Below are 26041 nucleotides of genomic sequence, written 5' to 3' on the forward strand. Positions count from 1 at the left end.
GGATGCTCACCGATTCAAGAGTCAAAATATCTAGAACATTCTGCTTTTAGTAGCTTTACTGTTGTGATTCCAGCAAAGCTCCTTAAGCTTTTGCCTAGCTCTTATGTACACTTGTAAAAAAGATAACTAGGATAATTGATTGGATGGTTTGTTGATTGTATTCTGAATGGATCGATATAAGCATAATAATAAGCAGTGCAGTAACTTGTTTAATTGGACTGGGAAGTTATTTCTTCAGCTAGAAAACAGAAATAAGGAATAAGATATCTCAGGTCCAAGGACATATAGAAACTGAACAGAGAGCTGGGTGCTGCTGGTTCACGCCTCTCATGCTAGCTACTTGGGAGGCTCAGATTTGAGGATCCTGGTTCAAAGACAGCCTGGGCAGGAAAGTGTCCAATGAACCACCAGAAAAAAAGTGGAAGTGGTGGCTCAAGTAGTAGAGTGCTAGATAGAGCAACAAATATCCCAAGGACAGTGCCAAGTGTCCAGGACCTGAGTTCAAGTCCTAGGACTGGGACAACAATAAAAAAGAAAGGAAAAAGAACTAACAGAGATGTTTTCTCATGGACAGTCTCTGGACTTGAATATAGAAATGGAGCATGAATCACAGTCATCACAGAATGAATGAATTAAAATTACAACTCAGAATTAAATGGAATCAGTTAGAATGTAATTATAACGAAAGAAAATGTTTCTGTGATTGATTTGCCTTGCCTATTAGGATTAATGCAATTCAACATGGCAGATTGTTAGTTGGAAATATTAATTGTTTGGATTTAATTTTTCAACAGTGCATGTATAGATAGCTCGCTAGATGACAGATTGATATATGAATTGATAAATAGGTGGATGATAAACAGATATGGAAGATAGATCAATGGATGATGGATTGATGTATAGATAGGTAGATATAAATGGATTAACACATAGATAGATCATATTCAATTTTGTTCCAAAAATGTACATAATTATTACTTGTTAATTAAAAAGTAAACAAAATGAATCTTTTAGTCACTAATTTCATTGACCTCTGGACTTCAAGCTGATCTGTATTTTGAGTGTACTCTATTTAATTCTTCCCTTTAGATTCTGAAAATCTTGTTTTCTTTTTTAAATGAAGTCTAAAATATCACCCTACCATCAGGGCCTTTATATTTCTTGCCACCAAATTTATGCTTTCTACATTATCTTCTTGAAACTTTGTACTGGCCTTTCTAAGGCCCTGACTTCGTTGCCTTTCTGTATTTCCTCTACATTTTCTAGCATGTTTTTAAAACCTGTGCTACTTCTTCAATTACTGCCTTCACAAGAAAAAAACAAAACCAAACACAAACCTCTCTTCATTCTTTTAAGGTTTGAGTTTCCTAGCAAGCTGGAAGATCTGCATAATATATTCATATCTTCTAAACTGCATATTATTTTCTGCTGTCCAGTTTTGGCATCTCTGTTGTGGTCCAATTCAAAGAAAGTTCTCCAACGTCCACTATCCAAATTTCTTCCGACTTCTAGAAACCCCTTGTTGAGCTATGGAGTTTTCTAACATTTGCCCCAATCACGAAGCTCCAAGTGTCCTTGTATCTCTCTCTCTTCTCTTCCTCGCCTCATGAATGTTCCATCAATTCTGCCTCCTCTACAATAATACTCTTCAAATGTTTTTTTTTTTTTCTCCCAATACTTAACATTTAATATGCTTGACTTATTTTGTCCTCTCAGAAAAATCCATCCTGTATCCTGATTCCATAATAATCCACAGACATTTTATAAATCTGTCCACATGTTGCTTGCACTTGGCCACCTTCTATGGGCTGGTGGTGCAAATCCACAATTCTTTTGTGGCTCATGGAGCCCAGAACCCAACAACCCAGAAAGAAAATTGGTCCATTCTTTTCCAACATAGGGAGTCAGTCACTACTCAATCAGTCACTAGTCTCTGAACAGTCATGAAATTTCCACAAATATAATTCTATTTCTTTCTGCAGATTTCCTTTTTTTTTCTTGGAAAGAATTACCTCTGTCTCTCTCCTTCTCTCTCTCTCTCTCTCTCTCTCTCTCTCTCTCTCTGTGTCTGTCTGTCTCTCTCTTTCTCTCTATCTATTTGTCTATCTCTCTGTCTCTCTCTCTGTCTGTCTTTCTTACTGGGAGATTATATAGCGCAAATATTCTGTGGAGAACATTGAGTAGAGCACATAGTTTTTTATGTTGTTTTATGGGGGGTGGAAAGGGAGAGTGTCACGATGACATATTTTTAGGACTTATTTCTTCCTTTTCCCATTCAGGTCATAACCATTTTCCCTGTACATTTATTTTGGATCATTCATTCTCATCAAACATCACATTAGCCTTTCTCATATATGGACGTTTCTATGTAAATTTCTTCCAATTCCATATTCTGTTCTTGCTTCTCATATGCTCATTGAGATTGGTTTCAGTATCAATTAATCACTACTGTAACAGTGATTTGGTATGCATATATATATATATATATATATAATATACATATATATATGTATGTATGTATGTATTCTTTTTTTTGAGAATTTTTTTCCTCCACCAATAATACTGGGCTTTACAAAATGAAGTCACTGCTTGGGAAATATATTCTTCCTGAAAAATACTAAATTTATATTCAGTGGGGTAGAGGGGTGCAAATCCTGGCTCCCCATCCTGTTTTTATTTAAATTCTTGGTGCAAGTCTCCAGTGTCTACCCAGTATTGCTATTTTAAAATGAATCCTCTCCTTGCATAGACATTTAGTTCCCTGTGATTAGAAATGGGTGAGCTAAGCTTCAGAATTCAGGAAAAAAATAGCAGCCATTACCCATAAACCATAGACCTTAGGCCTGGCTCTCTGATTCCAGTGGCTTTTCTTTTTCTTCTGGAAGCACAGCATCTAACTAGCCCTCTGTTGGAGCTAAATAAGTGAATGCATGAGCAACCTCTGGCCCAGCCTCACTAAATTAAATTTTATCATGGCTCTTGGCCAAAAAATAAGAAAAAAGATAGTCCACATTGTAGGTCACACCTGGCATTAGAAGATAAAATGAGCTAGACCCCCAGCTTGCTCGCCACGTATTGTCTCTGGTCACCCACCACACCAACAGGGAACCAAGGCATGCCTGCGACTCCCAGAAACCTTGCAGACAGCCCAACTTCATGCCACGTTGGCACCATGTTCCATTTTCAAGGCATCTGTCTGATGCCAATAATAGAATCATCTGAAATGCATGCACCTGATCCAGATAAATTTCAAGACTAATAACAATTACTAATAATCTGAAATGCATCTGTCTTGTGTAAATACAGTTCAAGAATATTAATTATTTGAAAGGCATCCAAATGATTCAAATAAATTTCAGTAATAATAAAACTCTGAAATGCATCCACCTCATGCAAATAAATTTCAAGAGTAATAATTACTTGAAATGCATCTGTCTGATGCAAATAAATTTCAAGACTAAGAGTAAGAATCTGAAATGTAACCACCTTATGCAAATAAATTTCAAGTTGAAATAAATTTCAGTAATAATAATAACAACAGTCAGGTGCCCGGGGGCTCCTGTCTGTCATCTCAGTTACTCAGGAGGCTGAGATCTGAGGATCATGGTTCAAAGCCAGCCTAGGCAGGAAAGGCTGGAAAATCTCAACTCCACTAAACCACTAGAAAATGAGAAGTGGCGCTGTGGCTCAAGTGGTAGAGAGCCAGGCTTGAGCTGAAGAGCTGAGGGACAGGACCCAAACCCTGAGTTCAAGTGCCATGACCGACAAAATAATAATAATCATAATAATAATACAAAAACAATAATAGTAAGTGTCCCTGATTACTGAGATCCACGTTTAAATTCAGGGTGAAAAATCTACCACCCAGTCTTTCAATCCTTGTCCTTAAGAGTGCAAACTTGATCAGTCACTTTGTGAAAGGAAGAAAAATTAATGTTCATAGTGTCCTGCTTAATCTCTTGCTCAAATTCCAGGGGGAGGAAATACATATCTCTACCTTGACTCTTGATTTCCTGACATCGTTATTCATTCCCTAATTATTTCAATAGCGCTTTCTTTTTTATTTTCTTTTTTGTCCATCATATGTTTTGAACTCAGGGCCTGGGCACTTCGGTTTTCTGGTGGTCATTGGTGATCAGAATCTCACAGACTTTCCTGCTCGGGCTGGCTTTGAACTGTGATCCTCACCTCTCAGTCTCTTGAGTAGCTGGGATGACAGACATGAGCCATCAGCATTGCGCCAACACCTCTTTCTAACAGCCAATTTGGGGCAATTTTTTTTTTCTCTCCAGCTATTGAATGCTCAAATCTTCAAGATTCATATTAGTCCTTCTTGGTGTTCCTCTACTGTCCATCAAACTTTAAGCCATGACTCCAGCCAAAGTCTCTATCTAGCTAACTCACAGGGAAAAAAAATTATGAACATCTTCAGAGGTAATTTTAGATTCACATGGAAAGAAATAATACCAAGAGACCTGGTATTCCCAGCTGATAATGTATAGAATTTATAGACTTTATTTCTGGAATGTATAGAATTATATTAGAGAATTAATGCTCAGAATTTTGCCAGAATTTCTAGAATTCCCTGTTAATTTCTGGAATTTGTAGAGCTGTATTATATTTAGAGAATTTATAGGATTGAATTTAGGGAATTTTATACTAAGGATCACAAGCAGGATACAGCCAGGTTGTATCTTTACGAACTTGTATCTGCTCCTCTCTCCTGCCCGCCATTCCTCCTCCAATGCTGTGATTTCTAGAATCATCTAAGCATGGAATTACATCCCTATGGACTGTGTGGAGATTGATATTTTTCTCTGACAGCGTGCTCAGCCAAGCCGTGGCATTTTCGAATCAAATCTAGGCCTTTCTAGGGACAAATAAGATTTCATGACATAACCTACCAATGTTTGATTGGCCTTTCCTCTGTGGGCAGACATCTGGACTTTATTTTTAAGTGTTTTGAGTTCTTTTGTTTAGTGTTTTTAGTTGGGGGCTTGAACTTGGGGCTCGGGCGCTATTCCTAAGCTTTGTTTTTTGTTTTTTTCTTTTCTAAAGGCTGGTGCTCTGCCACTTGAGCCATCTCTTCACTTCTCCAGGTTTTTGAGGCCTTGGCCATTCAGCTGCAATGAATAATTCAAGGATAGTTTGGGCAAACACGCATTATCATTCCATTCGGATACATATGCAAGACCAAATGGGCGCTGATGGCTCATGCCTGTCATCCCAGCTACTCAGGGAGGCTGGGATCTGAGGATGGCAGTTCAAAGCTCGCTTGGGCAGGAAAGTCCAGAAGACTCTGATCTCCCCTGAACCACCAGAAAACCGGAAGTGTTACTGTGCCTCAAGTGGTAGAGCGCCAGCCTTGAATGAAAGACCTGAGGGACAGTGTCCAGACCCAGAGTTTAAATCCCATGTCCAACAAAAAAGAATTAAAAAGTTGATGCCCTCTGGATGGACACAGTAGCACCTAACATAACCACCTCCATTGTTTTTGGTTCCTCTCTGCCCATTGCATTCTCTCCAGCCCGCCCATTTCTTTTTTTTTTTTTTAATTTATATTTTATTTTATTTTTGTGAATATACTGTACAGGGGGGTTACAATTACATGGGCAGGATAATGCATACATTTCTTATCAAGCATTGCATCCTCCTCCTTTGTTTACCTTTCACATCCATTCCAAGCCTCCCCCCCACCCAATACTCCCCCCTTCCCTACCCCCCCAACCCCCCATCCCTGCCCCAGCTCCAACGTTGTAAAGATCGTTTTCGACATGACAACTTGTACTTCTCATTGTTGCAACAGGTCCACCTGTATCCTTAAACGACTTGTTTTTCCCCATCACCTCCACAAGTTATACTGACATCAAATATAGTGAAAGCAGGGGTTATACTGTGGGGGAGGGACATACAAAGCAACAAAGAGATAATTTAAATGCGTTAGAAACAAACGCATGAAAGAAAAAAATCATTAAAATACATATCTAAGGGTTCATTTTCCTAACATCACATTATCTCACCTTTTCCGCTTGACTCATACACATACTAGATATTGCAAATAAGGGAAACCACGGGAACTATGTTTCTTTGGGCCTGGCTTACTTCACTTAATATAATTTTTTCCAAATATTTCCATTTCCTAACAAATGGGGCAATGTCATTCTTTCTGATGGAGCCATAGATTTCCATTGTGTACATATACCATATTTTCTTGATCCATTCATCTACTGAGGGGCATCTGGGTTGGTTCCATATCTTAGCTATGGCAAATAATGCTGCAATAAACATAGTTGTGCTGGTAGCTTTAGTGTGGTCTTGTTTGTAAACATTTGGGTAAATGCCCAAAAGTGGGATTGCTGGGTCATAGGGAGCTCTATGTGAAGTCTTTTGAGGAACCTCCATACTGCTTTCCAAAGTGGTTGAACAAGTTTACATTCCCACCAACAATAAAGTAAAGTTCCCTTCTGTCCACATCCCCTCCAGCATCTGTTGTTGTTAGAGTTCTTGATTTTTGCCATTCTAACTGGAGTGTGGTGGTATCTCAATGTTGTTTTGATTTGCATTACTTTTATCAGCCCCCTCATTTCTGCACCTGAGCGCTCTCTAGTGTCCTGATTCCAGGGACGGGGTCCCTTTCATCTTTACTTCGGAAATGGAGTACTTCATCACAGACTGTAGTTAAAACCCACAGCAGATCCAAGAGTTTGTGGAGCTCTGTTGCAGGGCATACGATATTGTCTGAAGGCACAGCTGGCTGCTCCTGAACCTTCTAGAAATTGTAAGATGGCACAAGAGTCCCTCCCCCAAAAATAATGTTGTGGGTGTTTCTCTTTCACCAGTCCATTTTTAATGAGGGCTTGGAGTTCCCCGTCCACTCCCTAAACACACACACACACACACACACACACACACACACACACACACAAATCTACTGAAGACAAAATGAAACAAAAGCACACAGCAGGCTGGACAAACACACTCTTCAATGTCTATGCACCATTGTCTCAGACATCGCTGTTCACAGCCATGATTGTGAATTGGTGAATTAGTGAATTAGTGAGTTGAGAGTCCTCACAGCATCCTTGGAGTGCAGTTAACAAAAAAAAGAAAACAGAAAAAAAGAAAAATGTTCCAGGCACCGGTGGCTAATTCCTGTCATCCCAGCTACTCATCCCAGCTACTGTGATATGAGGATCGTGATTTGATGCCAGCTCTGGGCAGGAAAGTCACTGAAACTCTGATCTCTAGTGAACCACCAGAAAACTAGAAGTGGAGCTGTGGCTCAAGTGGTAGAGCATCAGCCTTGAGCAAAAGAGCTCAGGGACAGCACCCAGGCCCCGAGTTCAAGTCTCAGCACTGGCAAAAAATAAAAAAGAAAGAATGCCTTCAGTTGCAGTATGCATGAGAATTTTGCCCAAATGCCTTTACACACTGTCTCATTCATACTTCATCTGCTAATATTATCATGTTGAATTTTGCTTGATTCTCCATTCTGATCTCCGTTCTATTTGTTCATAATGCAGATATGTGGAATTTAATGCTTTGTGGTTTATAATGGCCTTGTTCTTACCACAAAGCAAAGTTTACAAAAGGACCAAGTCCACCACCTGACTCTCTCCCCTCCAAATAACAAATGACCCAAGTAGCATTGACTCTGACCTATCTTTAGAAGTAAGCATGTCTGGGTAGATTCCAGAAAGATCTAGAAAGATCTATAAGCCTAATAAGTGCTCACACTATGCCAGAAATTGTAGATTACACATCCACTTTTAAGACACAGTCTTTACAATTAAATGAAGTGGACCTCATGGGATCTCACAACAACTAAACTTAGCTGCTTTGAAGTCTCTGGTATGGAATATATCAGATGTATGAGTATAGCCTAATTCAACCAACTCTGACTGCTAAACAAAGGGGAAATAATGGAGAATAAAAGGTCCTTAATTCACGTTCAGTAGAAAGATTGTAGGTTTAAGGCTGCCACAGAACCTGAACCAGGAACATAGAAAGCCATGGACAAATACTTGATTGTGACTGCTTCTCAATTATTTCCCTTTTATTTTCCCCTCAGTGTACATTTCATAGAACCCAGGAGGCAGAGCAATTATCTAGGTTTTACAGTTTTAATCACTCTCTAGTTACACCCCCTTATAAAAATAGAACCATGTGTGTGTCTTGTGACTCCCTCACTGCTTACACATCCAGTTCCATATCCCTTCATTCTGTCTTGAACGGATTCTTATGTGTGTTAACACTACGGTGACCTACTACTCAAGAATTTACTTACCAGTTAAGAGCTATGATCTGTGAGTGGCTCTTTCTACCATCTGTGAACAGTCTGTATTGATGATTATGAATTGCAGTCATTTGGGAGATATGTAATATTATTATTAACATAATAATAGTTATTATTTTCTTTAAGTTGATGTACAAGGGAGTTGCCCTTGAACCAAGTGGATTATAAATAGAATGTATCCTGATCCACGATCCTCCTGATATCATGGTCCTCCGGTCCCAACCTGCGTCCTCTCTCTTTTCCCTCCCTCTTTTTTATTTTGTAGGACCCACTCCTGCCCTCTGTCTTCCTCATTTGGCTGGATCTGCCTCGGATTCTTGTCTGAGCAAATGGCTGTTCTTCAAAAGCAAGCACCTTATTCCCAGATACAGGCAGTGATTGCTTCATGTTATTTTTTTATTTCCTCTTGGGAAAATTTATCTCTGGATTTCCCATCTTTCCCAAGAGTAATCTGGTGGCTGAGTCGATTATATAAAGCCTGCACTTCTTCAGGTTTTCTTGTATTAAAATAAAATAATAAAAATAATAATCCATCTCTACTCAGGGAGCACACAGCAATCATTGGCTTTGCGGTAAGTGATTATCACTGCAATTATTGTACTGTGTGTTCTCCACGGGACTTCTTTCTAATTTCTCTACATGATTAAAAAATTATAATAATAACTCCTTCCTTCCTCATCACTATCAAAATAGATTTGGACATCCAAGGAAGAACAACACAGGTAGATGTCTGGGGGAAAAAATTAGGAGCTTTCTCTTGCCTTTAGAATATAATTTTTCATTTATATATACATATATATGCATGTATGTATGTATGTATTATGCCACACCTGGGGCTTGAACTCAGAACCTGAGTATTGTCGCTCAAACCTAGCGTGCTACCATTGGAGCCACAGCTCTGTGTCTGGCTTTTTGATCGTTCCTTGAAGGTTTAGTCTCACTTTCCTGCCTGTACTGGCCTCCAATTGTGATCCTCAGATCTCAGCCTCCTCAATAGCTGGGAAGACAGGCATGAGCCAACAGCACCTGGCCTCAAATTTTGTTTTTAGAAGAATCCATTATTTCTTGATTTATTTTTCTCTCCCACAAAGAAATGAAGCCAACACCAAAGAGATTAGCATCCCTTCCCTTTCGAGTATGACTAAGATGTCTTCCTCGAGATGGGCAGAGAATTAACAGTACAGTTATACCTTTGATCGTTTTGTTGCTTTAATAGTCACTACCTGAGGCCGGGCATCAGAGGCTCATGCTTGTCATCCTAGCTACTCTGGAGGCTCAGATCTGAGGATCACAGTTCAAAGCCAGCTCAGGTAGGAAAGTCTGTGAGACTCTTATCTCCAATGAGCCACCAGAAAACTAGAAGTGGCACTGTGGCTCAAACAGTAGAGCACCATCCTTGAGCTGAAGAGCTCAGGGATAGGACCCAAGCCTTGAGATCAAGCACCATTACCAACAACAACAACAACAATAACAACAACAATAATAACACTCACTGCCCAATTAGGGGGCGGGGAAGGAAGGCATTGAACTCTTCTTCTGAAGGACACAGGTGAAGCAGCCGAGGGATGAGCTTTGTATTCACTCCCTGCATCCCATGTTATACCTGCATCTTGTGCACGGTGTGCTGGAGAGTTAGTTTGTCTTCTTTCAGATGAATGACATGTATATTTTGGGGGGAGTCACAGCGCGTGGCACATAAAGCCCATCTGATCTTCCCAAGATGCATGGTTTCATCCTGCTTTGAGGATGATGAAAGGTGAGGAGATGAAAGGTTTCCCCAAAGTCCCTGGGATTTTCCTGGGCAGAGCTGGGAAAACTGGCCTGGATGGACTTTCAGGCCCTACCTATTCCTCAGGCGACTGAGAATAAAATGCAGTTGTATGGCGTACATTTTGCCAGTTACAGTGTGTGTGTGTGTGTGTGTGTGTGTGTGTGTGTGTGTGTGTAATGTATTTTGGCTTTTTCCTTTTGTGTTTCTTTTTTTTTTTTGTCCTGGGTCTTGAACTGAGGGCCTGGGCACTGTCCCTAAACTCTTTCACTCAAAGCTGGCACTCTACAACTTGGGCCACAGCTCCACTTTTTCTGGTGGCTCATTGGAGATCAGAGTCTCACAGACTTTCCTGCCCAGCCTGGCCTCCAACCGAGATCCTCAGAACTCAGCCTCCTAAGTAACTGAGATGACAGCGTGAGCCACCGTTGATACCTGTCGTTTGCCTCTACCTACTCTGAAATTCGAGCCATTTGTAAGCAGGAACTTTCTTTCACATCCACAAACGTCCATAAACCTCAAAGTTTATTCATCTATTGGCCCAATGAACTGGGTGAATTTTATTTCCGCTAGTGTTTTTTGCTTCTTTGTTTTCTGTTTGTCCATTTGTTTGGGATGAGATGTTATATGCAAGATTACCTGAGCTCAGAGGACCAGAAGACTTGAAATACATCTATGATAATCTCCGCGCTCAAGACTCTGACCTGGAAGCCACCAATTACTTTACCAGGTAAGGACTCTATGCACGAGGACTACAGGTGTGTGCACCTGAGCTGGTACACAGTCTAGCCTATGAGGAAGGCTCGGGCTGCCCAGTTCCCTGGGAGGAAGCTGCATTTCTTGGTGGTCAGTTGTGTTTTCAATTCCAGAGGTCAGAGACAGAGGGATGGCCTTGTGTTGCAGACAGATTTTGAGCATGATTTTGTTTTTTTTTGTTTTTTGTTTTTTCCATAGCAGGGCTTTTGTTGTTTCAACAGAGTTTTACATCTAGCAGATTGCTCAGCTCAAGGCAATTGGAATGAGCAAAGAGCTGACAAATATAAATAAATAAATAAAAATAAATCAGTTGTTCCACTTGAACTCTATCCAGAAAAAACAATTTGGAGGAAAGAGATTTATGATGGGAAAATGATGCACTCCCTGCTTTCTTCTGAAAGACAATGCAAACAGTTGGCCATTCGGTCAACGACCCGGGGCTGTCTTTTTCATCATTTAGCCTCTTTTTCTGTTTGTTTGTTTCTTTTTTTTTTTTTTTAATTAAGTCAGTCTTGGGAAATACCACCATTGTCATGATGCAGGTGACAGTACAAGATACCTTCGACCTTTTCTACTTGAGGACATAGAATGTCATTTCTGGCCTATTTTCCATCTTCAAAAAATGCTGTGATAAACAAGATGAGAGAAGAATTCATTTTATCCTATTGCTCTGTTGCTGGTTGCTGGGGTTTGAACTTAAACCTGCCAGTCCTCTCTGCTTGTTTGCTCAGTCATTGCTCTGTTTCCGAAATCATGGCTCCAGTCCTGTTTTTGCTAACCAGTTGGAGATTGAGTCTCCTGGACATATTGGTGTTCTGATCCACAGCCTCAAGAGCAGCTGGGATTACAGGCTTGAGTTATTGGTGTCTGTCTGTCATGCTGTTTTGGTGGCTGTGGGTCTTGAATTATGGGCCTAGGCACTGTCCCTGAGCTTCCTTTGCTCAAGGTTGATACTCTACTGATTGAGCCACAGCGCCAGTTCTGGATTTTTCTGTGTGTGTGTGGTACTGAGGAATGGAACCCAAGGCCTCATGCATGAGCACTCTACCATGAACAACCTGCCCAGTCCTCACTGTAGTTCTCATTATGTTGTTGAATAGCTGGCTAGCTGTTCTGCATTTCTACCATAGAATGTTCTGAATTACCAAAGTTTCTGAGCTGCTTAATTTTGGACTAAATATCAAGGCAGAATATGAAGCAATACAGAAAGCCATGAAGAGTGCTTTGGGATGCGATCAGTCTACAGGTTAAAAGCATTTGCAAAGTTTAATGGACCTATGAAGAATTCCAGCACTCATTGGCTAAAAGATGAATGACCCGTGTCTCTGAGTCTGGTCTGCTTCTAGCTACAGGACAAATCTGGGCATGGGCTCTGGATCTTTCTTAACTATGCAGTGCCTACCATTGCTACGGTATGATGACTTAACTGAAGTGACTGGCTACTTTGAAATACATATTTTTGTCTCAATAGCCTTAATGATTAATGTTCTGGGTGGGTGCTGGGCCTGGGATTTGAACTCAGGGCCTGGGAGCTATGCCTGAGGTTTTTTTTCTCAAGGATAGCTCTCTATAATTTGAACCACAGTGCCACTTCTTCAATAACTCGAATTACTATAAGATCATTGATTTTTCTGTTGTTGCACATTAAGATGTGTGGGTGAGTGTACACATGCATGTGTGTGTTTGCCAATACTGGGGCTTGTACTCAGGGCTTCAACATCTTGCTTAGCTTTTTCATTCAAGGGTGGTGCTCTACTGCTTGAAACATGTCTCCAGGCTGGAGATAAGTGTCTCAAGTCTCTGTCATGCTTGGGCTGGTTTTGAACCTCGATGCTTCGATCTCAACCTCCTCAGTAGCTGGGATGACAGGCATGAGCCACTGGTGCCCGGCTAGGACCAATGTTTTCCAGGTATTTCCATTAGAAAATGTAATGAGAGCAACAGAGCTGCGAAATCTTGTCCCCACACTTAAAGACCTGCAGTGATACAGGCTGGAGATTCAGCAGCTTCCTCGCTTGAATTCTGAAGGCCTAGATACCCCAACTTGGAAACCAGAAAAAGCCAGAAGTAGAGCTGTGGTTTAAAGTGGTAGAGCGCCAGCCTTGAGCAAAGGATACCCAGAGAGAGCACTGAAGCTCTGAGTTCAAGCGCCAGGACTGGCATACACACAGAAACACACACACACACACAAACACACACACACAAACACACACAAACACACACACACACACACACACACACAAACACACTGGCAAAGTGAAAATTCCAGAAAAATAGTAGGAAATGAACAGAATATAATATGTCCCACCAGCTAAACCTCTTTGAACATACCTGATTAACTTCTGGATGTATGCAAAAATATATCCAACAGTTATAACAAGAATGGGCTTCTATTTAAAAAAAATCAATTTCTAAATGTATCACATCAATGTTAAGAAAAACAAAATCAAAGTCCCAATATAGAAAAGAAAAGTCTGCATACTACTTGGCCATTAAAGTTCTGTTATCTTGAATCATGAATTCATCTATACAACAAATTCTCCAGAGAATTTGAAGTTCAAGAGGGAAAAAAAAAACAGAAACAAATACATATATTTTTCATAATTGTGTTCTAAATAAACACAGATGGCTCATATTCACTCCCAACACACACACACACACACACACACACACACACACATCTACCTAGCACAAGGACACAAATTGCACACAAGACTCGCTTTCGCCAGGGGATTTGACTTGCGGCTATTGTTTTTCTGTTTTCTTTTCCTTTTGTGTCTCCTGTCTCCAGGATGATAAAGGAGAGCCTGGACTGCTTCCCGGTGAAGCCAAACAACTTGATCCACATTCTTGTACAAATGGCAGCCGTCCATCCCACCAAATCAACCCCACACTCACCACCCCAGGAATCCTGGGTGCCAAACACTGCCTGGATGATTCGGCAAGTAACAATTTTGGGGTTCAGCAAGACTAGCCTCCACCATGTAGACCGAAAGCCCATCCTTCTGGTAGCCACCCAGTCTTTTCCCGTCCCCAGATTTTTCACTGTGCAAATGAAAACTGAGTTACAACTTGATGCTTTAAGCTGAACACTGCTGGTGGCTCATACCTGTCATCCCAGGTACACAGGAGGCTGAGATCTCAAGGTTCATGGTTCAAACCCAGACTGGGAAGGAAAGTCCATTAGATTCTGATTGCCAATGAACTATCAGAAAACTGGAAGTGGTGCTGTGGCTCAAGTGGTAGAGCACCAGACTTGAGCTGAAGAACTCAGGGACGGAGCCCAGGCCCTGAGTTCAAGTCCCACCAGCTGCTCAGATGGCTGAGATCAGAACCCAGGGCCGCATAGTCTAGCTTAGGAGTTTTTGTTTGTTTTAGATTTGTTTTGCCTAAGGGTAATGCTCTTCCACCCAAGCCACACTTCCAATTCTAGCATTTTGCTAGCTAACTGGAGATCAGGATGTCACAGCAGTGGGCTGGGCAGGTGGCTCAGTGGTAGAGTGCTCCCCTAGCATGCATGAAGACCTGGGTTTGATTCCTCAGCACCACATACACAGAAAAAGCCAGAAGTGAAGCTGTGACTCAATTAGCAGAGCGCTAGCCTTGAGCAAAAAACAAGCTCAGGGATAGTTCTCAAGCCCTCAGTTCAAGTCCCAGGACTGGCACACACATGAAAAGAAATGGATTACAGGTGACATCTTTTTTTTTCAATTGTGAGACTTGAACTCTGTGCCTGGGCGCTGTCCCTGAGTTCTTTCACTAAAGGCTGGTGCTCTACAACTTGAGCCACAGCTCCACTTCTGGTTTTCTGCTGGTTCATGGGAGATAGGAATCTCACAGACTTTCCCACCCAGGGCTGGCCTTGAATCATGATCCTCAGATCTCAACCTCCTTCCTAGCTAGGATGACAGGTGTGAACCACTAGTGGCCGGCTCCATGGCCATCTTTTGATTCTGACTTTAATTTTGATTTCTTTTTTTTCCCTGCTTATTTTACTGCAGCTTTATCTGATCCAAGTGATTGATATTAACAAGGAAATCCACCTAATGGAAAAATCATTTGATCAGTTGTCCAAACTTCACAGCCAACTTAAGAAGCAGATTCCAACAGTAACTCTCCTGGAGTAAGATACTGTATGTTTTTGTTTCCTTTTCCTAAAGACATTGTACTTTTAGGATGTTTTATCTCTCATGCTTGTCTTTGAACCAAAGGAAAAGCTATGCTGATGGGTTTGGGTGAGGTTTCTTTCTCCTATGTGTTAGCAACACCATGTTCTTCTTCAACACTGTTCAATCTGTCCCAAGAGTCTATCCTGAACAGAAAGAAGGCTTTGGCTCTTAAAGCAAAACACTTTTAGCAATTTTCTTTTCCCATTCAGCCATTGATTAGGCAGGCAGAAACAGAAAAAGAAAATAGAGACCCATTTCATGCTGTCCTCAATTATTAGACATGTTCTTGTGTTTTACTTGTTCGAAAATTGATCTCCTAAAATTATTTCCCATTAAGATAAATTTGCAAATGAACATGTAGCATTTATGCAGTTGCGTGCTCTTTGGAATGATAGTAGACTTTTCATTTCAGTCCCAGAATTAAAAACAAATACATGAATGCGAGTTGCTTTATTTTCCACTCCCATATTCCTGGTCACCAATCATTAGCTTTCTAATTGTTCATTATAAAAACTGAGTTGGCTACGTTTAGTTTGTTATTGCGTTCATTTGAGAGCAATCAGGGGGGAAGATCATTGCAACCATTCATGTAATAATGAAAACAATATTTTAAGGAATAAGCTATAATACAATAAAAATAAATAATCCATCTAACCGGAAATTTTCACTTTTAATGTAGAACAAAAGAATGAGTCTTGTCTTAAAAATATTAACTTATCCCAAAATTTATTTATTGCCCTTAGGAAGGCAGAATATGTATGTATGTTTGTGTGTGTATGTATATATATACATATATACATATATATATATATATATATATATACACGTATATAGGTGTATATATATATATGTGTGTGTGTGTGTGTGCATGTTTATATATATATATATTTGTACAAGTCCTCGTCTTGAACTCAGGGCCTGGGCACTGTCCCTGAGCTTCTTTCACTCAATGCTGGTGCTCTACCACTTGAGCCACAGCTTCACTTCTGGTTTTCTGCAAGTTCATTGAAGATCAGAATCTCACGGACTTTCCTGCTTGGGCCAGCTTCTTAAAGGTCGCATGATTTAACCAGAATTTCAGTGGAGGTAAAAATAAATACTTGAGGCTTGTGCCAGAACTCACACCTGTCATCCCAGCTACTCAGGAGGCTTAGATCTGAGGATCATGGTTCAAAGCCAGCCCAGGCAGGAAAATTCATGAGACTCATCTCCAATGAACAACTAAGAATCCAGAAGAACAGCTGTGGCTCATGAGGTAGTGTGCTAGCCTTGAGCAAAAGCGTCTCTAGGACAGTGCCCAGGTCCTGAATTCAATTCCCAAGACAGTCCACACACACACACACACACACACACACACACACACACACACACACACACACAAAATACCTAAATCCCAGTGGTTTAAGACCTTCATCCTATCTATACAAGAGACTAGGATCTGAGGTTTGAAGCCAACCCAGGCAGAAATGTCTGGCAGACATGATCTCCAATTAGCCAGCAAAGTATTGGGCTGGAGGCATGGATCAAGGAGTAGAGTGCCATTCCTTCATGAAAAATGCCAGGAGTGAGCCACAAAAAATGTCAAGCAAGAGACCAAGCTAGTGACAGGGCAGTAGGGAAATGCCACAGCTCTCCCTAACCAAAAAGAGAGTTTGAGTTCCAACGCTTAAGCTCCCCAAGAGATCAACAACAACAAAAAGACGAACACTCAGAGAAAAACAAGAGGTGGAAAATAACAAAAAAGAAAGACAGGAAAAGCAGAATTTCAGAACAGAAAAGAGCAAAGACTCCATCCCCTAATTTTTACTGGCCGCATAGGAACCTGCCAAGCCTTGGCCAGCTGGCCTGCCGGGGCCTGCCAGAGTCCCAGAGACACAGAGGGCTGCCTGCAGATCATCCACGCAAAAGCCGCCTGAGGTACCGTTTTTCATACCCGCTGATCGCCAGGAACAGAGAAACCTACCAGCCGGGCATCTCCCAGAAGATCCCACCACCACACCTCACTCTCCATCAGAGAAGAGAGGTTCCATACCGCCAAAGCCATCCAGCACCTGCAATGTGTCAAGCCACTGCCAGCCAGCCTGGTGGGGCTGCTGGAGTCCCAGAGACACAGCGAGCTGTGTGCAGATAACCCACACAGAAGCCCCTGAGGTATGGTGTCAGACCAGCTGATTGCAACGACCTGGCGGGGGCTGCCAGGGTCCCAGAGACACAAGGGTCTGCCTGCAGATCACCCACACAGAAGCTGCCTGAAGTACTGGTGTCAGATCCGCTGATTGGGATGAACCGGCAGGGCTGCCAGGGTCCTAGAGACACAGGGAGCTATCTGCAGATATCTCGCACAGAAGCCACCTGGTACCAGTTTCAGACCCACCGATTGCGATAAACAGAGAAACCCCTGAGCCCGGAATTCAGCCCCACGATGGGGGCCCCCAGAGCTACACAAGACACCCACAGAACACCAAAGCAAAAGACCTACAAGGAACTGGTGCTGATCTGGAGAGTGCAAACCCCAATGCCCAGAACCTGTACGGAGGCCCAGTCCCCACCCCTCGACCATGGCGTCTACACTGTGGACCAGACAGCATGTACAGAGGCAGAGACAGAAGAGAATCACACAGAGCCACCACCACCCAGCTCAGCCTGCAACCACCCCAACTGAACTCGGATTGCAACAGCAACCAATGACACACACTGCATAGAAACAACTAGCTCCAGAGTGAATACCCCACAGGGGACAGTATATCCCTCAAGGGAGACCAGAGCTGGAGGGAATCCCCATACTCTGACCAAGACTCCCTACCCCGACACCTGGATCACAGGACCCACTAAAACTGGGAACTGTTGGAGAGCTCCACCAGCCCATGGAGTACACTCCACTGGCCAGGCTAGAACAAGAGCACCCCTGAAGGGAGCTTAAACTCCCACGCCAGGAACAACACCCCTGGGTCAACACAACCAACAGTAGAAGAAATTTGGACTGTGTACCCCAGGCTGCATAACCTAGGTCATATACATAGCAGCACTGGCCCAACTGGCGTGCCCAGGCAGGGGGCTGGGACCAGGCCTGGGGTTCCAATGCCTGAACAACGCAACCAACTCCTCCCAACTGAAGTCACAAACTGAGCATACGTCTCAGCTGAGGGAGAAAAACAGGGAACTGTCCCCCTTGGGAAGCACACCTGTGACAACAAAAGTTCTGGAGGCTCAGGACAAGAGAAGCCCAAACCCCACCAAAACCCAACCCTAATACTCTAGGCTGGGAATTGTGCAACTCAGGCCACCAGCACCTGATAGTAGGCAGGAGCTCAGGCTCTAAGGTGGCTCAGCAGTACAGTGATTGTCTTGGGTGCATGAGGCCTTAGATCTGATTCCTCAGCATCACATAAGCAGAAAGGGTCAGAAATGGGGCTCCAATGGTAGGGTGCCAGCCTTGAGCTGAAGAGCTGAGGGACAGCACCCAAACCCAGAGTTCAAGCCCACACCCGGCCAAAACAAAACAAAACAAAACATCAGGAGCCCATAGCAAACTCCAGCATCTGGGAGAGTGCATCCAGATCATCCGATCTTGTCAAGAGCACCCTAGGAGCAATCAGGAACAGTCTAGGCTGCTCACCCCTTCCAAAGGCGGGAATTGCCAGTGAGTTACAGCAGAGAACCGAGAATCCTATGTAGGTCAGACCCGCAGCTGGAGGTAGGCCCCCAACAGAATCCAGATCACGCACAGACTGCCTCTACCAATACTCTCTCTACCAATACTCTCTCCAATAATCCCCGAACCCCCATGTGAAAATCACAGAGAAAAATTACAAGGTTTATCAACACCAGGAAAGCAAGCTATCCTCAATAGCCAGCAGACAAGCAGGGGAGAGCCCAGTGGGAGCAAAGCAGGAATGGAAGACAAAAGCTACATCCAAGGGATGCTGGAGGCAATGATTCAAGAAATAAAGTGCAAAATAAACCAGAAGTTGAAAGAGCACAACGATGAACTATCAAAAGAGATACAGGATATCAAACAGGAGATGCATGCAAAATAGAGGCAGCACAAACCTCAGAAGTGAGATAAATGCCAAATTAGAGGCAGTACATACCTCATTAAGAGGTGAGATCAGTACTTTGAGAACCAACATCGAATCCATAAAGGAGTCCATTTCCTCCATGCAAACCACAATAGAAGCCAAAGTTATCAGAGTGAACGAAATGGAATGTAGGGTGTCAGATACAGAAGACAGAATACACCAACTGGACCAAAAAACTGACAGATATGAAAAAATCACTCAAATTAAGCCAAAGGGACATTCAAGAGCAAACAGATAATGCCAAGAAATTTAACCTTCTTATAATTGGAGTTGATGAAGCTGAGGAATTTCAAAGCAAGGGAATGCAACACCTATTCAACAAGATAATCGGTGAAAATTTTCCCCACCTCACAAAAGAACATCTTACCTACCTACCAGAGCATATAGAACACCCAAAAAGCAAGATCCCAGGAGAAACACTTCTAGATACATCATAGTAAAAACGATAGATCTGAATAATAAGGAAACAATCTTGCATGCAGCAAAAATGAAGAAGAAAAAAACAATGGGAAAAAAAAGAATCACTGCAGATCTCTCCACACAAACACTGAATGCAAGAAAAGCCTGGAAAAGTACCATACCAGCCCTGAGAGCCAATAACTGCCAACCCAGACTGATATTCCCGGCAAAGCTAGCATTCACATTCGATGGAGAACTGAATTTTTTTAATAGCAAAGAAAAACTAAACGAATACATAAACATTAAGCCAGCATTACAAAGAATACTAAGAGGGGGGACACAACCAGAAGAAAGCAACCAGGAACTTGGACCTCCACCCTGACAGGCATTAATCAAAGTCTAACTGAAAAAGCAAAAGAGGAAAGGAAAGAAGAAAAACTGAGGAAAACAGGGAATGACAGGGACCACAATGCATCTCTCTATAATATCTCTTAATATTAATGGACTTAATTCGCCAATCAAATGAAAAAGCACTGCAGATTGGATCAGAAAATATGACCCATCCATCTGTTGCCTTCAGTAGATCCACCTCTCAGCCAAACAAATAAACAAATTCAGAGTAAAGGGTTGGAAAAGGATCTACCAATCAAATGCCCCCAGTAAGAAAGCCCGTGTAGCTATCCTGATATCTGACAAAATAAACTTTTCATTAAAATTAGTACAGAAAGACAAGGACGGATGCTACATATTAATACCGGGAACAATCCAAGAGGAGTATATTATCATCATCAACTTATATTACCCAAATATTGGTGCACCCAGATATGTTAAACAAATACTCTCAAACTTACAGAATAAAATAGATCCCAATACGATAATACTAGGAGGCTTTAAAACAACACTCTCACCAAAAGACAGGTCTACCTACCAGAGGATTGGCAAAGAATCTACCGAATTAGCTGAGGCTATACTTCAAGCAGAATTAACTGACATCTATCGAGTATTTCACCCTAACACAACACAGTACACATTCTTCTTAGCAGCTCATGGAACTTTCTCTAAAATAGACCATATCATAGTTCATGCAAGGAACTTAAGCAAATACAAAGGGATCGACATAATCCCCTGTATCCTATCTGACCACAGTAGAATCAAGCTAGTTCTCAATAGCAAAGCATACCACAGAAATTTCTCAAATACATAGAAATGGAACAGCACACTTCTTAGCAATGCCTGGGTAATGAAAGAGATCAGAGAAGAAATAAAATATTTCCTACAACTCAATGAAAATGAAAACACCTCGCAAAGAAACTTGTGGGATACAGCAAAAGCAGTCCTGAGGGGCTTGGAAACAGACCAAGTAAATAATCTCATGTTGCAATTAAAACAGGTAGAAAAACCAGAAAAAATGGAACCTAAAGTTACTAGACGGAGCCAGATAACCAAATTAAGGGCAGAGATTAGCCAATTAGAAAATCAGAAAATTATAGCCAAAATTAACCAAACAAAAAGCTGGTTCTTTGAAAAAATAAATAAAATTGATGGAACGTTGGCAAGATTAATTTAAAAAAAAAAGCGAGAGGAAACCTATATTAACAGGATTAGGGATGCCACGGGAAAGTCACAGCAGGTACCCAAAATATCCAAACAATCCTAACTGACTACTTTCAAAAGTTATACTCTCTACAGGAAGAAACCGTGGCAGAAATGGATGCATTTTTAGAGAAAAACAAGTTGCCCAAACTAAGCAAAGAATAAGTAAACCAATTAAATAAGCCAATATGCTACAAGGAGATAGAGGAAGCTATCAAAAGTCAACCAACAAAAAAAGCCCAGGACCAGATGGATTCACAGCAGAATTCTATAAAACCTTTAAAGAAGAACTAATACCCATGCTCCTCGAGCTCTTCAGAGGAACAGAGAAGGAGGGAGCTATCCCAAACTCATTCTACGAAGCCAATATCACACTCATCTCCAAATCAGGCAAAGACCCAACCAAAAAAGAGAATTACAGGCCAATTTTGTCGCATCCACCTCGACCAGCAAGGAAGACACGACCCGGGATTCTTCTCAAAGCAGTTTATTCAGGAACCTTGATTATTAGCTTCTCTCCCGCCCCGCACCCGCACTCCGGTTATAAGCCTCCTGGATGGCCAATCCCGAGGTGCCACGTGGCATATACCAATAGGGTCGCAAACATGGAAGCAAACTAGGAACCAAGCCATAGCCATATAAGGAGTTGTTTTTCACGGAGAGCACTCGCCATCGGGAAGGCGGAAGGCGGAAGCCAGCGCCATCTTTGGCTTGGCCGTGTCATGCGGCCGTGCCATCTTTGGTCGGCTCCCGCAGCTCTCCACACAATTTCTTTGATGAACACAGATGCAAAGATCCTTAAGATTCTAGCCAACAGAATCCAGAAACACATAAAAAAATAATACACTATGACCAGGTAGGCTTCATCCCAGAGATGCAGGGATGGTTTAACCGACCTAAGTCAATAAATGTAATCCAACACATCAGCAGAGCCAAAGTCAAAAATCACATGATTATCTCCACAGATGCAAAAAAGGCTTTTGATAAAATTCAACATCCATTCATACTAAAAGCTCTGGAGAAAATAGGAATAGAAGGAACATTTCTTAAAACAATAAAAGCCATTCATGACAGACAAATAGCCAATATTACACTTAATGGGGAAAAGCTACAACCAGGTCTCCTAAAATCAGGAACAAGGCAAGGATGCCCACTGTCTCCACTCCTCTTTAATATAGTCCTGGAACCCTTAGCCAGGGCAATAAGGCAAGAAAAAGACATTAAAGGGATCCACATAGGGAAAGAAGAAATTAAACAATCCCTTTTTGCAGATGACATGATACTATACCTTCACCATCCCAAAAACTCCATCCCAAGATTCTTAGAAATCATAAATCCCTTTGGCAAAGTAGTAGGATACAAAATAAACCTACAAAAATCAGTTGCCTTCCTGTACACTGACAATGTACAAGAAGAGAGGGAAATAAAGGGAGCAACCTCATTCACAACAACCTCCCCAAAATAAATTATTTTGGAATTAACCTAACCAAAGATATAAAAGAACAATTTAATGAAAACTATAAAAAAGTTAAAGAAAGACATTGCAGAAGACACTAGGAAATGGAAAGACCTCCCCAGCTCTTGGACTTAATATAATAAAGATGGTAATATTGCCAAAATTAATATACAAATTTAATGCAATTCCTATTAAAATCCCAATGACAAACATCACTGAAATTCAGAAAACAGTCCAAAAATTTATATGGAACAACAAAAGACCTAGAAGAGCCAAAATAATTCTAGAGAATAGACAATATGGGAAGGATATCCATGCCGAACTTCAAACTCAACTACAGAGCTATAATAACAAAGACAGCATGGTACTGCCACAAAAACAGACCCGAAGACCAATGGAATAGAATAGAAGATCCAGAAATAAATCCACAGGCCTAAAGCCAGCTGATATTCGACAAAGAAGCCAAAGACATACAATGGAAGAAACATAGCCTCTTCAACCACTGATGATGGGAAGACTGGGCGGCCACATGCAGAAAACTAAAAGTGGACCCCAGCCTATCACCATACACCAACAACAACTCAAAATGGATTAAAGACCTTAACATTAAACCTGAATCTCTGAAACTACTTCAGTACAGAGTAGGAGAGACACTTGAACTAATAGGCACAGGAACAAACTTCCTGAACAGAGTCCCAGGGTCACAACAAATTGGAGAGAGACTCGACAAATGGGACTACCTTAAAATAAAAGCGTCTGCAAAGCTAAATCTATCGCAAACAAGCTAGAAAGACAACCAAGTAATTGGGAAAAAATATTTACCAGCAATATATGACAAGGGGTTAACATCCAGTATATACAGGGAACTCAAGAAACTAATCCCTCCCAAACCTAACAAACCGATTGTTAAATGCATAAGGGAACTAAAGAGGGACTTCTTAGATGAAGAAATAAAATGGCAAAGAAACACATGAGGAAATGTTCATCATCCCTGGTGCTGAAGGAAATGCAAATAAAGACAACCCTGAGATATCACCTTACCCCAGTCAGAATGCCCCACATCCACAAATCAGCCAACGACAAATGCTGGAGGGGATGTGGAGAAAGAGGAACCCTATTACACTGCTGGTGGGAATGTACACATATACAACCACTTTGGAAAGCAGTCTGGAGGGTCCTTAGAAAGCTAAAGATTGACCTCCCTTATGACCGAGTCATACCACTTCTAGGCATCTACCCTGAACAACCGGAACCAATATACAAGGACACGTGCACCGCCATGTTTATTGGAGCACTGTTCACAATAGTAGGATATGGAAACAACCCAGATGCCCCACCACAGATGAATGGATACAAATATTGTGGAGCCATTAGAAATGTCAAAATAATGGCAGGGAAATGGATGGAGCTAGAAGAAATCATGCTGAGCGAGGTAAGCCAAGTGCAATGAGATAAACGGTAAATGGTCTCCCTAATAAGTGGATGTTAAATCCAAAATGTTAGGTGATACGACAAAATTAACAGGACTTAAGAAACAAAGAACTTCTGCTCATATGGTCGAACCACTACTAAATATCCCTAAGCTGCTGATCACATGTATGGTGTATATGTGTACACTGTAATATGTTATAGACTGTGATAGACAATTTACTCCAGTAAAGTTAGAATGAACCTGTGACTTTAAATGAGCATCATTATTCCACCATACTGTGAAATTTGGGAAATTATGTAATCACTTAATCACAATTAAAAAAAAAACAAACCTCGGGGAAGGTAGGTAGGGAAGGGATAGTAGGGGGAAAACAATGTAAGGAGTAACGATGCTCAATAGGAAGTGTACTCATTACCTTACTCATGTAACTGTAACATTCTGTATAGTATCTTTACAATAAAAAAGAAAGAAAGAAAAAAAAGCTAAAAAAAAAGTCAAGAGCACAAAGCCTTGAATTCAAACCTGGTTCCAACACACACACACCCACACACACATACACACACACACACACACAGAGACCATACATACATAGATATATTAATCCTTGATCGGTGGCCATCCATTTTTGACTTCCACAGTTTGCTTAGTGAAGTAACGTACAGAATTATGAAATTGCCATCCACTTTCCTTCCCTAGACTTCTTCTCAGGGTTCAGATTAATTCCAGTTGTGTTCCACTGTCTGGCCATGGACAGACATGGATGTTTAAAAGGTGTTTGAACAAATCGAGGGAGGAGAAGGACAGGCCTTCAGGTCTGATCCTTCTCTGAGTTCAAGGCTCACAGCTTCACCTAGAAATGAACCATGAGCGTTAGGTTTCCGCTGAGTATTGGGTTTGCTGACACCTGCCCTGAGTAAATCTCATAAATCTCATCTGTGGGAAAAAACACACAAAAACAAAAGCCAAATAAGATCAGAATGCCAGTCGAGAAGAGTCACGTAGCAATTCTTCACAAAGCAGAGCCCGGCCTCCCAATTCGCCTCTTTGTCTTACTGGATATTTTCCTGACTTCCACAGAGCAGGAAGTTCTTCCTGCTTTTAAAAATTCTGGAAGCTCTTCCAGAATGGGCTTTTATAAATGGTTCTGCTCAAAGAGGGACAGCTCCTTTCTCTGCTCCATTTTCATCCCAGTAACCAGAATCTTTACATCTTCCAAGGGTCTAAAAGTGCTCTGAGAACCAGAAAGAGGAAAACCAAATTACTAGTATTAGAGCTGGGCATAGTTTTGTATTTTGTCAGTCTTTGGACTTGAACTCAGGACCTGAGCGCTGTCCCTGAATTTGTTTTGCTCAAGGCTAGGCTCTACAACTTGAGCCACAGCACCACTTCTGGTTTTCTAGTGGTGCATTGGAGCTAAGAGTCTCATGGACTTTCCTGCCTGGGATGGCATTGAACCATGATCCTTAGATCTCAGCTGACTAGCTGACATTATATATGTGACCAACCCACACCCAGCCAGGCATAGTTTTTCATGCCGGTAGTTCTAGCCACTTGAGAGGCTAGAAATAGGGGGACTACTGTTCAAGACCAACCCGGGCAAACGTATATTAATAAGACAATAGCTTATCCTTTTGAGATATATATTATATGTCTATTAAATTTTGTTTGTGTGCTGGTCCTAAAGTTTGAACTCAGGGCCTGGGCACTGACCCTGAGCTTTTTTTTGCTTGAGGCTTGTATTTTACCACTTGAGCCACAGTTCCACTTATGGCTTTTTGGTGGTTTATTAGAGACAAGAATCTCACACACTTTCCTGCCTGGGCTGGCTTACAACTGTTATACTCAGATCTAAGCCTCCTCTGTAGCTGGGATAACAGATGTGAGCCAACAGCAACCCACTACACATTCTTGACTCATAGTATTGGGATTAATTTTATAACTAAATCCAGATGAAAATGTGTAGTTCATTAGAATTTAGGTTTTTTTTGGTCAGACCTGGGGCTTGAACTCAGGGCCTGGGTGCTCCCTCTGACCTTCTTTTGCTCAAGGCTAGTGCTCTACCACTTGAACCACAGCATCACTTCTGGCTTTTT

At 41.6% G+C, this 26041-nt stretch overlaps 1 protein-coding gene across 1 annotated transcript in view; it reads left to right on the forward strand.

Annotated features, from left to right (window-relative positions):
* LOC122100232 (phosphatidylinositol 4-phosphate 3-kinase C2 domain-containing subunit gamma-like) overlaps positions 1-26041 on the forward strand; it is a 99361-nt gene that overhangs the window by 72251 nt on the left and 1069 nt on the right. The window contains 4 exon segments of the mRNA XM_042670555.1: positions 6608-6778; positions 10685-10794; positions 13612-13804; positions 14822-14939. Of these exon segments, the coding sequence (XP_042526489.1) occupies positions 6608-6778; positions 10685-10794; positions 13612-13804; positions 14822-14939 (592 nt within the window).

This window comes from Dipodomys spectabilis, unplaced genomic scaffold (genome assembly GCF_019054845.1).
Source record: "Dipodomys spectabilis isolate Male_0828 unplaced genomic scaffold, ASM1905484v1 ptg000572l, whole genome shotgun sequence".
Lineage (NCBI taxonomy): Eukaryota > Metazoa > Chordata > Mammalia > Rodentia > Heteromyidae > Dipodomys > Dipodomys spectabilis.